The following is an 11,501-nucleotide window of genomic DNA, read 5'->3' on the forward strand; positions in this document are numbered from 1 at the left end:
CACCTCGTGGGGTGTCAATGATACTAAGAAAGATGAGATATCAACATAGAACTACATGGAAGGACCTGGTCAATGACCTGAAAAGACCTGGGACGACCGTTTCCAAGGTTACGGTTGGTAATACACTAATACGTAACGGTTTGAAATCACACATGGCACGGAAGGTTCCCCTGCTTAAACCAGCACATGTCAAGGACCATCTTAAGTTTGCCGATGACCATTTGGATGATCCAGAGGAGTTATGGGGAAAAAGTAATGTTGTCAGATGAGACCAAAATAGAACTTTTTGGTCATAATTCCACTAACTGTGTTTGGAGGAAGAGTACCATCCCAAGAACACCATCCCTACTGTGAACCGTGGTGGTGGTGGTAGAACCACCCATGCTTTGGGGGTGTTTTCTTCACATGGGACAGGACGACTGCACCGTATTAAGGAGAGGATGACCGTGGCCATGTATTGCCAGATGTTGGGGAACAACCTCCTTTCCTATTCAGAGCACATTACATCAGAGCAGAGAATACTCAAAGCTTCAAAATCACCATCTATGAGAAATAAAAATGTTTTATCAGGAAATCCCCCTCAAAAAATATAGTCGAGATTATATTTGAAAGCTCAGATTAGTCCCTTTCTTATTACTTGTTCCGGTCCATTAGTCAAGCAGCATCACCTAGTGATGTAATAAAAACTGATGCTTTTTTTTTTTTTAAGAACCTCATTATGCTTGGAAAGTCCAATATGATACTCCTTAATGAGAATCAGATTCAGCTTTGTTAGCAATAACTGTTTGCAATACATTTAACCTGAGTTACAAGCACCTGCACAGCAAATCCAAATCTCTTAAATGACCAGTGTTGGTGTTAAAAGAACTATGTTAACTCAAAATGTGCTTTGTCTAATTTAACTATGCAATACAGTTAGTTTCTTCAAAGAGTTGGTGTTAATCTACAAAGTTAAAGTAAGGCAACTCTGTTACGTGTTGATTTCAAAATCTACACTTAGCTGAACTTATCTGTGAACTCCTTCAAAAAATATTTGCTAACCCACATGTTTTTTTTAAGGCAAGACACCTAACCTGAATTTGTGATGTGTTGATAATGTACTGATGGCCTGGTGGCATGTGTTCACAACAGCCTCACTTCTGTAATCATGCCTGAGGGCAACTGTAGCCACAGTGTATCAGACAGCATGGGATTATGCTGATGATACTCAGCTATATTTGTATATAAATCCTGAAAGTGTGTGGTGTTTACTTTTGACACTACACACTAATCTTACATCAATTCAACGCTCACAATTGTTGAATTTAAAATAATGAGATTGTTTCTCCAACTGTCACTGTTAACTGTTTAACACAACACAAGTGTTATTTATGTGAAACATTGTTGACAGTTAAAAGGTGTTGAGTTTTATTCCCTATTGGTTGAATTAAGACTTCCTAAATTGCTGTTTATGTTGAACAGACAGTAGGTATAAGTAAATGAGCTTTAGTAGAAGTAATTATTAGGATGAATGGAGCAGTATGTGCATGTGTCTATGCACAGGGAGATTGTAGTAGTCAAGTTTAATGCAACTGATAAGGTGGAATTTGCTTTAGCAGTATTGCCCAGATCTACTTTCCTTACATAAGCAGGTAAAACACTGCCTGCCTACTACTTCCTTTAATTGAAATAATTATTCTGATGTTTTCAGAGCACAAAATGAAGAGCCTCAGTCTTCAGGAACTTAGATGGAAATGATAAAGCCCCTAAAGTCTGAGCAATGCACTACTTAAATCAGTCCCCAAGTGACTGCCAGCAATCTAATATTAGCAGAGCACACGTCTCTCCATACAATCAGTCACTAAGCTGACTAAACTTACTTCACTTTGTCCAAAGCCTCTTTTTAAGTTCTTTTACTATGCTGCTGACTTCTGCTGGGTACCAGGGTGTCTGGGGACAACAACCAGACAACCAGCAGAACAACATTTTGATGAGTGAAAGTCTTCTTAAAGAATTTAAAGAATAAGGAGACCATAGCTAAGACCCTATAAGGAAATCTGAAGGCTTAAATAAGGTCTGTACCAGAACAAAATGTTCTCCATTATGTACAAATTTGCTGTGATTACTGTTGTGGAAAAATCTGAGCTAAAGCTTTTTGTTGTTGAAGCCACAATGAGTGTGCAGAGAGAACAATGCTGCCCTCATCTGGTTGGTCAACTTGCATTTGGCATACCCAAGAAGTATGGAGAAAAACATCCAAAATACCCTGTCCACCTTTAACAAACAGACTTTCCTCAAGTCTATGATATTTCCTGACAATAATATTCCTGATTTACTCCCTTTAGGCCATAATCTTTACCCCCTTAATGTAACTTCCTACTACTAGCACTTCCTTTGGTTCATTTCAGTACGGGTCTGGCTAAGGCTTTTTGGTCTAAACTTACAGCATCCTCTTTTGAGTAACAGCTCAGGTTGCTATGATGCTGTGGAAGTGATCCTTAAGTTCACAGCCAGAAGTGCAGTTTTGTCGTAAAAAAAAAAAAAAAAAAACTGCCTGCAGCTTTCTGAGGGATTTTGCTTCAGAAGCTTATGAATGATGGATTTCTAATTCTGAGCTGATGTGTGCATTAAAGCTCGTCATACGCTCTCAAAAGCTGAGCTCTGCCATCTTAAAGGAATCCAATTTTAGCCTCTCTGTGCCATTATCTAGTTCTTTAAGTCATGATCCACAACTCATTGCAGAATATACGGGTAAGAAGTTAAATACAGAACATTGTTTTTTGCTTTCCATCCTTTGCTGGCCGAGGAACATTTTCTTAGACCTAGAGGGTTCAACAAGGTGTCTGACACATTTCTCAGAGATGTTGGTTAATATTGACTCTCTGTCTTTACATAGTTGCTGCATTTGAACCCCAATGTTTTCAATCTCCTGCCTCCCCACTGTAACAGCGATTGGTGTACTATATAGTATCATTTAGAAAGTGGTTGCACTGTATTCAAAAAGAGATGGACATGGTCAGCATTGTACTCAGATTGAAATTATGTAAGTAATGCTTTATTGACACTAAGGGGTCCATTGTTGCTGAAAAAAGAAGAAAACATCCTCAAGGCTGCATGGATTAATCATTTCATAATCTTCCAATTCTGCACCACCATCTGATATCAAAATAGGGAATGCATTTCCAGTGTAAATGTTATCATTCTCTGCAAACATGAAAGCTCGCTTTGGATTACCTTCGGAATGGTCTAAAGTCACCTAAATCCTCATTCAACCGTACTCTGATGCCCAGTTTGAAATTTGACATGTTGCTTTCATCACATCAAGATGCCTAAATGTAGTAATTTGCAACCACTTGCTAAGTCTGCTTGCTCTTTGCATTAAAAAACAATTGAGAGGGTGTACCCAGTGAGGTAGCCTCTTAGTGTTTTTGTATTAACACATGCATTCTCCAGTTTGAACAGGAGGGGGCAGGCACCATCTCTCAAACAGACATCAGATGTTGCCTAGATAAGCCTAGAATGAAGTGCAAAAGCAGTCAAAGTGTGGCCTTACTCCCTTTAGGTATGAGGGTTAATCTTTTTACATGACCTTTGAGACAAAGAGTCATTGATGCAATGAATAAACCTCTTACTGTAATGTTTTTCTCAATGTACTGATGCAGTCCACATAACATGGAGCCTGTTAAAGGCAAAAAAAGAAAGCATAACCTTAAAATATTGGGTGTTAATTATTTTGCAAGTTTGATAATAATTTAAAAGGTAAAAATATCATACCAAATAAATACTTGAACCCCAATATATGTAATAAAGCTCTTGCACATCATGTAAGGATCTGGACTCTGCAGTTTGCACACAGTCTGTATCATTCTTACTATGGGAACTATGAGGCCCTCTGGCTGAGTAACAGTAAGGAGAGTTTTTCTTGTCGAAGCAAATTAATTTTCATCAGAAACCAGATCCAAGACTCTCAGCTTCATTATAACGCACCTGTTACAATGAAGAGAACTGTATTAATGTGGTTGGTTGGGGTCTTCAGCAGTTTTAGCAGACACATAGCCTTAGTGATTCAGTCACAACACTTTTTTTTTTTTTTTTTGGACAGCAAGCAAGGTTTTCACTCACACAACAGATGGGCAGCTCAGAGCTGTGGACAGGCAGACTGTGAGAGAGCCAAGAAGATGAGAGAAAGAGCAGAATAACTCGACAAACTGAGAGCAGCGGGAGCAAGGTTGGCTTCTGTCTGTTTCTTTCTCTTAATCCGTAAATCTTCTGTAATCAGGATGAGAGGGAGAGAGCACGTTGCCTGACTTAGGGCAGTAGATTCTATGTTGGGACCAGGCTGATGAGGCAACCTAAGTGGCCTGCAGAAGAAATTGAGGGAGGGGGGGAGGCTGAAGCTGTGCTCAGGTTGGGGAACTTAACCCTAACCAGTCACTGGCGTGCATTCACAACTAGAGCCAAGAGAAGATGTTTTAACACCCAGGAGGAATAATAAAACATCAGAAAAGAGAGAAGGAGGCCTGAACCATGGATGGAATCTTCTGGGTGAGATCTTAAAGTTTTTCTAAAGTTCTGATTTCCAAATGGTTTAGGCGATATTTTGGATTTAGACGGAAACTGAGACAGCTTGATGTTAATAGATGTTTAGGCCATAAAGACAGTTAAAGAGGGATGAGGATTTTCATGAGTTAATCTTCATTCTTCTTGACAAAAACTGCTAGAATAAAAGCACATGCTGGGGAGATTATGGAGGTTGAGATGGTCTCCATCATCTATAGTCAAGGCCAGAGATACTCTGCTAAATGACTGCTGCTCGACTTTTCATTCTTAAAGAAGACAGACAGATGAGAAACAACCTTGTTTTTTGACTTTAAAGACTTTACTGTGTTTTCAGGTGTATCTGTTAATTGAACGATGACTCATCAATATTGTGCTTAAGTTTCTTTCCTTCTAAATACTTAACTGTCTTCATCTTTTGGAGTTTTGTGCCAGGTAACAAAATTATTGCTAATACAAATAAAACCAAGACTTAGAAGGTCCTGTTCTGCAGAACAGTGTGACTCTTAAAAGAAGCAATGGCAGATGCTGTCATTAAACTGGACTCCCATTGATTCCAGCACCATATGGCCTTTTTTATCCCAGTCTATCCCTCACACTATACCTTCATTCACATTATTTCCAGAGACCAGATTTCCTCAAGCCAACATTATTCTCCTTTCATGCTTCTGCTATTGTGTTAAAGGTACAAAGCATAGAATCTGTACTTCTGCTGACTTGGCTCTTCTAAGCTTGTGAAGAAATAATGCTTTTTTAACCTTGTCATATGGACAACAAACAGAAATGCATATTATAATATGTTAGGTTTAAATCATAGCCTTACACATTAGCCGCAGTGACATGGGGAGCTAAGGTGAGGTAAAGCTCCTCATCCTCTTTAGCCATCATATCTTCAGGTCAACAGGTCTTCACAGGAATGAGTCTTACAGTCTGGTCGCCATCAAATTGGTAAAAATAAATGTTCAGGGTACAACAACTAAAATTATTATTACATAACAATTCATATTAGAAACACCTGAGATGTGGATAAATTGATGGAACCTTAAAATCAAGAGTAAAAACATTAATTCTTATTACTCTATATCTTGTTTAGGCTTCGTATTTGTTGTTATATTCATGCCAGTGTGCATTAATTTTCTTATTTCCTGGTTTTCCTGTAAAGCAGTTTGAACTATCCTCCTATATAAAAAAAAAGATAGCGTGTTTGGCATCTCCTTAATCATATTTAGTTACTTTAACACAAATGTTTTAAGTTGTACCCTGCTAACTTGAATAAATAGTATCAAAGTATAAATCAGATTAATTAAATGCCAAAAACGGTTGCATTGGGGTTTTTTTTAGTGTGCGTATGAATGGAGTCCTTGTAAAACACTATCTTTATCAGTTTTAAATATATTTTGAGATTTTTTTTGGTACCAAAGATAACAACATGTAAAAAGCCTTAGAAAAATGATTTTTCTCCGAACGATTTAGGAAAGCCTGACTTTTAAGTTTATATCACCTTGTTTGGCATCACGTATTACATGAAGAAAAAAATAAACAGCCACATTAATAGATAATTTATTGTCAATACTTAGTAATGCAACATTTATTATCAGCTGACATAACCAGACAGAACCAAAGTTTACTCCTAATTTAGCCTTTGTCCATTGTGGGACAATTTATTCTCCAGGACTTATTTTTTCTGCAATAGAAACACCTATAGACCTGTGAATCAGGGATTTCTTGATTAATTTTTCTCCCCCAAGTGTTTCCACTGCCGGAACTGGGCTGGTCAGACAAAAGTGTTTTATGTAAACTAAAAATCATTTTATAGGAGATGATTTTTTATATTTTTTGCTTTGTTTTATTTCTGGGTTGTTGTTTTTTTTTTCTGTTTTTGCAAACACAAAAATTGAATGGAGCAATTATTTTCCATTTAAATATATTACTATATACATATATATATATATACAAAAAAAAAGAAAAATAGAGGAAATCTTCAATTAAAGGAGAAGTCAACATCTGCTTTTTGAATTAATGTTAGGTGACATGGAGCCAGATTTCTCTTAACTACTCAACATTCTAATCAAGGAGGGCATATTTTGAAATTAGCTTACTAAGACTATTACAACGTTAAGCCTGGTTAAAGGTTTAAAACAGTTGGGACTGTGTAAAAGAAGCTAAACTACTCTTAGCACACACAGAGAAAATAGATGACCATGCTAAGAAAAAACTGTTCTAAATCCCAGGGGACATATAATTCAAGAATTTTTAGATTTTTCCTTTTTTTTTAACTGGCAGTTATATTTAATCCTCTTCACTTTAGAACCAGGACTTTGGACCCATATATGCAAAAAATTATCTTTAAAGCAAAAGATACAAAAATAATAACATGCTGTTGTGTGTTTCATGAATATATCTTGTTTGTTGATAAAAGTTATGCATTTCCTTTTATGTGAGATAAAGTCATACTGCAACCTGGTCTTTTTTTTTATGTATCAATTTTCTTCTTTTTTTAAAGGTATGGGTGGTGTGCAGTGGTCCTGGCCCCCAGGTGTGATCCCTGACAGAAGGGGCCAAGATGGCATCTGCATCCCATGACCCAGTCTTGGGTCCTGGCCCGTCAGATGACGAAGAGATCCTGCTGGATGATTCTGACTCAGGAAGTGTGCTTTCTGATGACTCGGTACTCCCTGAGTATGAACAAATAACAGTCTATAAGGAGCCACCTAAAACACTGTATGAAGCCTGTGCAAGGAACGACCCCACCTCCCTGAGCAGCATGCTGGAGAGAGGGCTCACCAAAGAGGAGGCCATGGAGTTAGACATCAATGGCAGGGTGAGTTAGAAACTAAATGAGCAGGTTTTACTATGTCCTGCAATATTAAAGATAAATAAGTTGATTCTTCTTTCTTTTCTGTTCCAGAATGGACTGATGTTGGCTGTGTCCAAAGGTTTTGTAGACATTGTCACTGTTTTACACAAATGCCCATTAATAGACATCAACCACCAAGATAAGGACGGTAACACTGCTCTCATGATCGCTGCACAGGCCGGTAGGTGTCGAAAATCCCAACATCACCTGACTAAACCATGACAGCTTTAATCTTTTTGAGAAAACAAACATGATTGTTATTTTATCTTTTATGCTAGGATTCATCACTATCCTTAACTACATCCTGAACTACTACTCTGGTGTGGAGACCGAGATCAGAGACCCCCGCGGCTTCACGGCCCTCATCAAGGCAGGCCTGCAGGGCAGAGAGGAGTGTGTGTCCGCCCTCCTGATGCACGGTAATTTTAGAAATACATTACTCAGTTTACACTCAAACCACAGGTGCAGCCAGAGACAGATGAGCACAGGAAGCCAGAAATTAACTCTTAGCAGGTTTCAATAAATAAGCCACATTCTCATTATAAATGTTACCAAGACAGTTAAAAGTTATGCATGCATTTTACGTATGCATTTATGTATGTATGTATGTATGTAAATATGTATATATATATATATATATATATATATATATATATATATATATATATATATATATATATATATATATATATATATATACACACGTATGTACCGTATATATGTGTATGTATATATATATATATATAAGTATGTATATATGTGTATATATATATATATATATATATATATATATATATATGCAAAGTCACGTATATATATGCAATTTGTAATGCAAAGTTACAAATTGCTCATTTGTCTTTGAGGCAAAAAAAAATAAAAAATTCCCAACACAATAATTTAAGTATTACACAATCCAGTCCTCTGAAATTTGTCCTGTGAAATTTGTTCCATGTAAAGTTACCCCAAACAGCAGCAGTCCACACCTCAAATACAACCACATGGTGGTGTTGTTATACTGATCAAAGCTGTGTGGTTTTAATGCATTTTGTAGACCTGGTTTAATTTCTTCCTGCTTCCTGTTTTTCCCCCGTCCTTTATGTGCTGCAGGTGCAGACATGCATGCGGTGGACCTGGTCCAAGGCAGAGGGCTTAAGGACTGGGTTCTTCGGACTGGAAGGTTTGAGACCCTGAACAGGATACGCCGTCTGCAGGCTCATCCTGTTGCTAAGCAGTTCTATGAGAGCTACAAGCCTGAGTGGCCTGAACTGAAGCAGCTGGTAGAAAAGGCCTCTGCCCCCAAAACAGCCAGTCAGAAGTTGAGGCAGCGATTAAAAGAAAGCCTTTCTTTCAGCTTCCCACATGACGCCCAAGACAACGGGGTTATGGACCATATGGTTCGGATAACCACGAGCATTCACAGCCCTCTAGTAGTCACCGGATCCCGGCCACTCTGTCCAACTAGTCCTCCTGAGATCGGCAAGAGAAGGTTCGCTGTACCAGAACTGCTAGAAAAGCACAGCAGTAAGGAGCTGGAGGAGAGCACTGTGTCCCACAGCAACGGATCCATCAGCTCAGCTTCTCCAACAGTTTTGTCCGCCACCTCTGTTTCTCTGACATCCTGCTGCCAGGAAGCAGAGCGCAGAGAGAGCATGGCATCAGGCGGCGTGAGAAGCTTCATCCCCCGCAGCATGGCGCACAGGAACAGCATATTCCCCTCAGGCTGCATTCCTAAGATTGAAGTGACAAAGTCTGGGGAGCCCACACCAAAAAAGGAGAAAAAGAAGAAAAGGCAAAAGGGCTACCTAGAGCCGCCTGTCTGGAAATATAAGGAGGCCAAAGAGGAGAAAAAGAGAGAGAAGAAAAGACAAGAGGAGGAAAAAGAGCAAGAGAAAAAAAATAAGGGGTCCAAAAAGTCATCCAGCAAACACTGAGTCATCAGGATAATATTTCACTGTGATATGTCCAATGAATGAAATGAATAAAACAGTGAGATAACAGCGACTCTGATTTCTGTTACATTACAGGAAGTCATCGCAAAGCAGCTTTCAGAGTGGGAATCTGACAAAAACCCATGAATGGATTCAAACCTGCTCTGAATGGAACCGAGATCCACTGGATTGATTCACTCCAGATTTTTCAGCAGAAGTTTTTGAAATCATTGGCATTAAATTGTGTTTTCTAAATCTTAATTTAAACACGTTTAAGCATTTCATATCTCAGCCTTAGCGGATCACAGAGTTTTTTGGTGTTGTATTTCTGCCCTTATCCTTCAGCTGCAATGAAATACAGCTTTAAAGAATCTAACAAAGGTTTGGGGGAAAGCTCTTGGGAATCTTAATACGAAACAAAAAAGCCAATAGCCTTTACTGTAACAGATTGCAGTATGAATGTAATATGAACAAAGGCCTTTAGGAAAAATATATAGTAGTATTTAAGGTTTAGTTTCCCATAATGAGGGAACCAAAAGAGACTTTTTTATATCTACATTTCAAATAACAGACAGTAGAGGTTTATTTTTATGTGGTATAGAAAATTGTTCTTTATTGCCCCCATTTTCAGAGTACGCTTTACTTAAAGCTGATTTCATTAAACCATGGAAAATGTTGTAATCTGATAATGTAATTGAGTATTAACAGTTCAACATATTATAGCTGATTGGAGAATCTCCACAGTGGCAGCTTTTGGGAGGTATTTTTGGTCTGCAGGTTCAATGGCACACATGGTTCAAACCAGCAGACAACTTTACATGGAAGAAGTTAATGCTGGTTCTGATATCTCAGAATACAAAGTACATACACTCAGGTTGTTGAATGTGGAGCTGCTCAGGCACAGACTGCTCAGGCTCAACATGGACTCCTGTCCTCTAACAAACATCAGCTAACGTGACGCGAGCATCAGAGCTGGACCACAAAGATGAATGCTTGGTCTACTGAAACATGTGTTGTTTCCTATCTGGGGGATAGTTGGGACCTTATGGAACCAGAATGCACAATGGATGAAATCTAATTCAGAGGAAACAGCGGGATGATTTGGGTAAAGTTTTTCTGGAAAAGCAACAATTTTGTCGATGTTACTTTGAAGCAAACCACCTTCATATCACACCAACCATGTACAGAGAAGCACAAAGAGCTTGTGGTTCTGACTAAGTTCCACACGGAGATGAGCTGGGAAAAAATAGTCAATCCATCGATTCCCAATCTCACAACTTAAAGGACACAAAGGGTCTACCACAGCACAACCTCAGGGGGACTAGTGCAATCCATGCCAAATAAGCTGTGATGGCTGCCAAAGGAGGACCAACCCACTGTTCAGCAGGCAAACATCTTATTCCTGACTAGTGTTCCTATATTTACCCCGCTGCAGCTTGTAGCATCTACCAGCGCTTTTTATAAATCTTTTACATGTTTCTGATCCTCCAAAACATTTTTGAGTCAAATGTGAGTCATTTAACATGGAAAATCCATTTATCTTTACATTTGGTTTGGGATCGAATAAGGACTGCTTTACTGCAAGTCTTTAGTCATCAACAGCTCTTTGTGTTTTATAAGCCAAGGTGGACAGATACCTTTTATTTGCACACTTACTCTTTGATAAATAAAAATAAGCAAGGCTTTATATTATTCAAAGAACCTATGTAAGAAACTGCCTGCATCAAATATTACTCAGGTGTATTGAAATATTAAAACAGATTGTGTCTAGGATTTTTGTTTTTTGTGCACTGGATAAGTGTTAACATTCTATGTTTGTATACAGTATACTACCTAGAACAGCAAATATTAACATGTGTTAATGCAAGAACATATCCAGTTAAAACAGAACGTATTTATCTGTTACATATGAATCCATTTAGGCAATTTCCTATTTGAAAAGTTAATGTTTTGGTGATTATTTTAAAACAAAATCACAGAAACAAGCACTCAGGTTTTTTTGCATGTATAAGTTGTTGAAGCAATAACAAGAGCTTGTATGCAAGTGTAAAATAAATTTAGCAATCTGTTGTAAAATTTGTACGAATCTCACAACTACTAATAAAAGCTAAATAAAAACACATTTACCACAACCAGACCTCACATATTGGATTAATCCTCCCAGACTAAACCTGGTTGAT

At 38.1% G+C, this 11,501-nt stretch overlaps 1 protein-coding gene across 1 annotated transcript; it reads left to right on the top strand.

Moving 5' to 3' along the window:
* Positions 1–4,200: 4,200 nt before the first annotated feature.
* Positions 4,201–11,185, top strand: ankrd33aa (ankyrin repeat domain 33Aa). Its single transcript, XM_038282647.1, has 5 exons — positions 4,201–4,524; positions 7,040–7,357; positions 7,445–7,574; positions 7,672–7,812; positions 8,501–11,185. Exons 2-5 carry the CDS (start codon positions 7,100–7,102, stop codon positions 9,322–9,324), a joined length of 1,353 nt encoding a protein of 450 aa, XP_038138575.1. The 5' UTR covers positions 4,201–4,524; positions 7,040–7,099; the 3' UTR covers positions 9,325–11,185.
* The last annotated feature ends 316 nt before the right edge of the window (positions 11,186–11,501 follow it).

This window comes from Cyprinodon tularosa, unplaced genomic scaffold, assembly GCF_016077235.1.
Source record: "Cyprinodon tularosa strain WSP-4 unplaced genomic scaffold, ASM1607723v1 ctg187, whole genome shotgun sequence".
NCBI lineage: Eukaryota > Metazoa > Chordata > Actinopteri > Cyprinodontiformes > Cyprinodontidae > Cyprinodon > Cyprinodon tularosa.

Excerpts from the sequence above, each read along its gene's own strand:
- ankrd33aa (XM_038282647.1), top strand. The coding sequence starts at position 7,100 with ATGGCATCTGCATCCCATGACCCAGTCTTGGGTCCTGGCCCGTCAGAT. Across the intron at positions 7,575-7,671 it reads CATGATCGCTGCACAGGCCG|GATTCATCACTATCCTTAAC; the intron begins GTAGGTGTCGAA and ends CTTTTATGCTAG. Across the intron at positions 7,813-8,500 it reads GTCCGCCCTCCTGATGCACG|GTGCAGACATGCATGCGGTG; the intron begins GTAATTTTAGAA and ends TATGTGCTGCAG.